Raw genomic sequence first — 3139 nt, 5'->3', positions numbered from 1 at the left:
TGTAGGTGATTGTCTTGGACAGGTGGCGTTAGAGAAGGTTCGACTGTATCTGAAAGAGTGACATAATCTCAGTATCTCAGTACTTCAGTAGGGACCAACTCTAAAATCTGGCGTAGAGCAAAAGAAAATCTCAGTCAGTGGTAAAATGAAAGCAAGACTTCTCCACGAAAGTGAGAAAGACGCAAAAGCAGGGACACATACATACGATTCGTTTTAAAAAACCTAAAAGAAATAGCTTACCGTTATAAAGAGTTCAGAACGTCATGAATTCCCTTATGCTTCAAGCAATTTGCATATTCTGCACCCTATAGAAGGGGTGCGAACGGTGTGTGTTTGGCCTGAAATGGGTGTTTAGTGTGGGAAATTTTAGTTCTGATTCTCTACAGGTACTAACTGATGAACCATTTCCACCCTTGACATCAAAGAAGGCTTTAAGAGCACTTTAACATTATTTCTGTACCCTGTGCGAAACTTACGAAAGGAATAGGTAATGAGGAAATGTTCAATACAAAAAACTCTCTGCTCGTTACTAATCTGAACTATGATCACAGCAGGCAAAGGAAACTTGAGAAAAACAATCAGCAAACTTCTGTTGGCCTGTTAGACTACTGTAGTATGCAATATGGCTCAATCGTTGGGATTGTTTAGTGATAGGCCTAATGCGAATTAATGCACCATGCTTCAAAAATTGGGACATAGCTGAAACTGAGTTGTTTTTTACACTCTATGTAAAACAAAACTATTTTGTGGACTTTTCTAAAACGAATATCAGACAACTTCCTTTCGTCTTCCAAATGCTGCATACACATTTGAAGCGTTAAACTTCAGTGTGAAGGAAAATGTTGACCAAAAAAAAGCTGTACAATTTTTGGGGGATCACCATGTACATACAAACATACACAGACGTATAATATGTATGTATCTATAAAGAGGATATGACTAACATTCAATCTCACATTCAACCTTTAGCATCCCAACTTCCTTTCGCTAGAGGTGCCGGAAAATTCACCGTGGGAGGAGGTGTAGTAGGAGGCGGGGCCAGGGGAGTAGGCCTGGGCAGGACTTGGACTTGGACTTGAGACTTGAAATTCTCGTGCCCATCAAATAGTGTTTGAGACCAAGTATTTAGAACTGAGCAAGTCCAAGTCTTGCGTGGCCTAGCAAAATAGATCTATCCCTCAATAAAATAAAAAAATACAATTATTTTAACGCACAGTAGATCTACAAACATTGAGTAAAGACTCAGTAAACCAATGTCTAAAGAAATGCTAAAAATTGGCATGTTTCTTATTAATTTTGTGCTTTCAGTTTGATTGTTTGAATTCAAATACACCTACCACCTCTACTACTTGCTCGGACTTGCTCGTCCTAGGCGGATTGGTTGAGTCCATTTCTTCGATAAGGGGTAGGCAGTACCACCCCTATTACTTGCTAGGATTTGCTCGCCTTTGACGTATTGGTTGAGTCCACTTTCTCGATAAGGGGTAGCAGGCCTAGGCCCGGATATAAGGCTTCAATGCCATCATTGTCATCCAAGGCTGAAGCAATTCCTGAGTTTATTAATACAACAGAGAACAGAACAAAAAACAAACAAGCGAAGAAAAATATTTTTTTCTAAAAATAAAAATAATCAACCATACAAATATCACAAAGAAGTTCCATACGTCTCAACATAGATCTAGATCTAGGTGGTTGGTTGGAGAACAACAAAATAATGATAATGATAAAGGGAAGTAATGCTGATGGCTTTACTATCAAAGAGACTATTCATGTTACATGTATACTTTATTACGTCCCCTGGACTTGAAATTGGGCTTGAGACTTGCGGGTCTCAAGGTGTTATGACTTGAGATTTGAAAGTCCTATTTTTTTTTCAATTCTGCCCAAGCCTACAGGGGAGTGTACTCTTCATACAGCATCTCAATCTCCTCGTAGACGGCGTCTATGACGCTCGAGGCGTCCTCCAACAGCTGCATCCCAGCCGGGTTGTCCGCCACGTTGATCTGCTTCAGCAAGAGGTCACGTGACGGGAAGGAGAGCATGGCCACGTAGACGCCCATGCGGATGTACCACTCGTGGTAGGGGCCCAGTAGTTCTGAGTACAGGGCTGTGGCCCTCGCCGACATGTGCTCTTTGGAGTCGGAGTTCCGAAGCTCTGGGAATGCATCACGTTTAACGATATATTGTATGTATACATTGTAGATTCAACATCAGTAACAAAAACAACCACTACAACAACAACAGCAGCTATAAATAGAATATTAAGTGTATTACGTTTTGTTTCTCGAACATGTCTCATAGTGGCACAGTGTTAAGCACAAACCAGTACCCCTTGATTTCAAAATTTCACATCAATAGCGGGCATTGTAGCCCCTTGCAATGATGCGAGCTTGGCATGTTCTGTACATTGATCGAGTCAGTTTTTTGTTTCTTATTTAATTAAATGTTGTGGCAGTCCATTCCACTCTTGAATCAAAGTTTGTCTCAGTCGTTGTACTGTCATTTTAGGACCTCTCTCTTAGGCCCAGTCAGTTCAAGCGTAATTATTGAAAAGATGGTACACGTTGGTCATTATAAGGCCGCCTTGCTCGATGTCTGAATGTGTTTTAAGGCCGTAGTTGTATCCTTCTATTGTAGATAACTTTTCTGTGTCTGTATGAAACTGAAGTGCAGAGCTGGTCGTTGTGAGAAAGTGATTTCAAAGATACCAGAGCCGTATCTGACTATCTTCTTGGGCAGTATCGACCTGTGGTCTGCCTGGTCTGGGTCTGTCATGTGTAATTCCAATCACTTGGAACCAATCCTTCAGGATATTGATGGTAGGATGGGAGCAATGAAGCATCCGCGCCACTTTACGGGCCCGGGTCACGTGACCACGTCGTTAAATTTTTGTTCAGGATAAAGATCAACATGGAGTCACCGTTGGGTACATGGTGAGTGATGTGCCAAATCTCGCTCACTGACTCATGTGAACAAGGGCGCAGTTACAAAAAAACGAAGTAGGAAGTTTCTATTGCCGCTGGGTATATATATATATATATATACCGGGAAGCTGAGAATGTTTCGGAGTGTTCTATGGTCTGCTGGGGTAATAATATAGTGTAAAGCGCATAGAGCCTGCTGGTGAGCGGGGATATGC

The 3139-nt window shown here is 41.5% G+C and overlaps 1 protein-coding gene across 1 annotated transcript in view; it reads right to left on the bottom strand.

The window, feature by feature from the left end:
• Window positions 1–1734: 1734 nt before the first annotated feature.
• LOC106012355 overlaps window positions 1735–3139 on the bottom strand; it is a gene marked incomplete in the record, with an annotated part of 21156 nt that continues 19751 nt past the window's right edge. Inside the window, 1 exon segment of the mRNA XM_013085100.2 lies at window positions 1735–2157. Within this exon segment, the coding sequence (XP_012940554.2) occupies window positions 1890–2157 (268 nt within the window).

Source organism: Aplysia californica, unplaced genomic scaffold (assembly GCF_000002075.1).
Source record: "Aplysia californica isolate F4 #8 unplaced genomic scaffold, AplCal3.0 scaffold00014, whole genome shotgun sequence".
NCBI lineage: Eukaryota > Metazoa > Mollusca > Gastropoda > Aplysiida > Aplysiidae > Aplysia > Aplysia californica.
The sequence above is the reverse complement of the archived record's forward strand: the minus strand, read 5'-3'. Positions and strand labels throughout refer to the sequence as shown.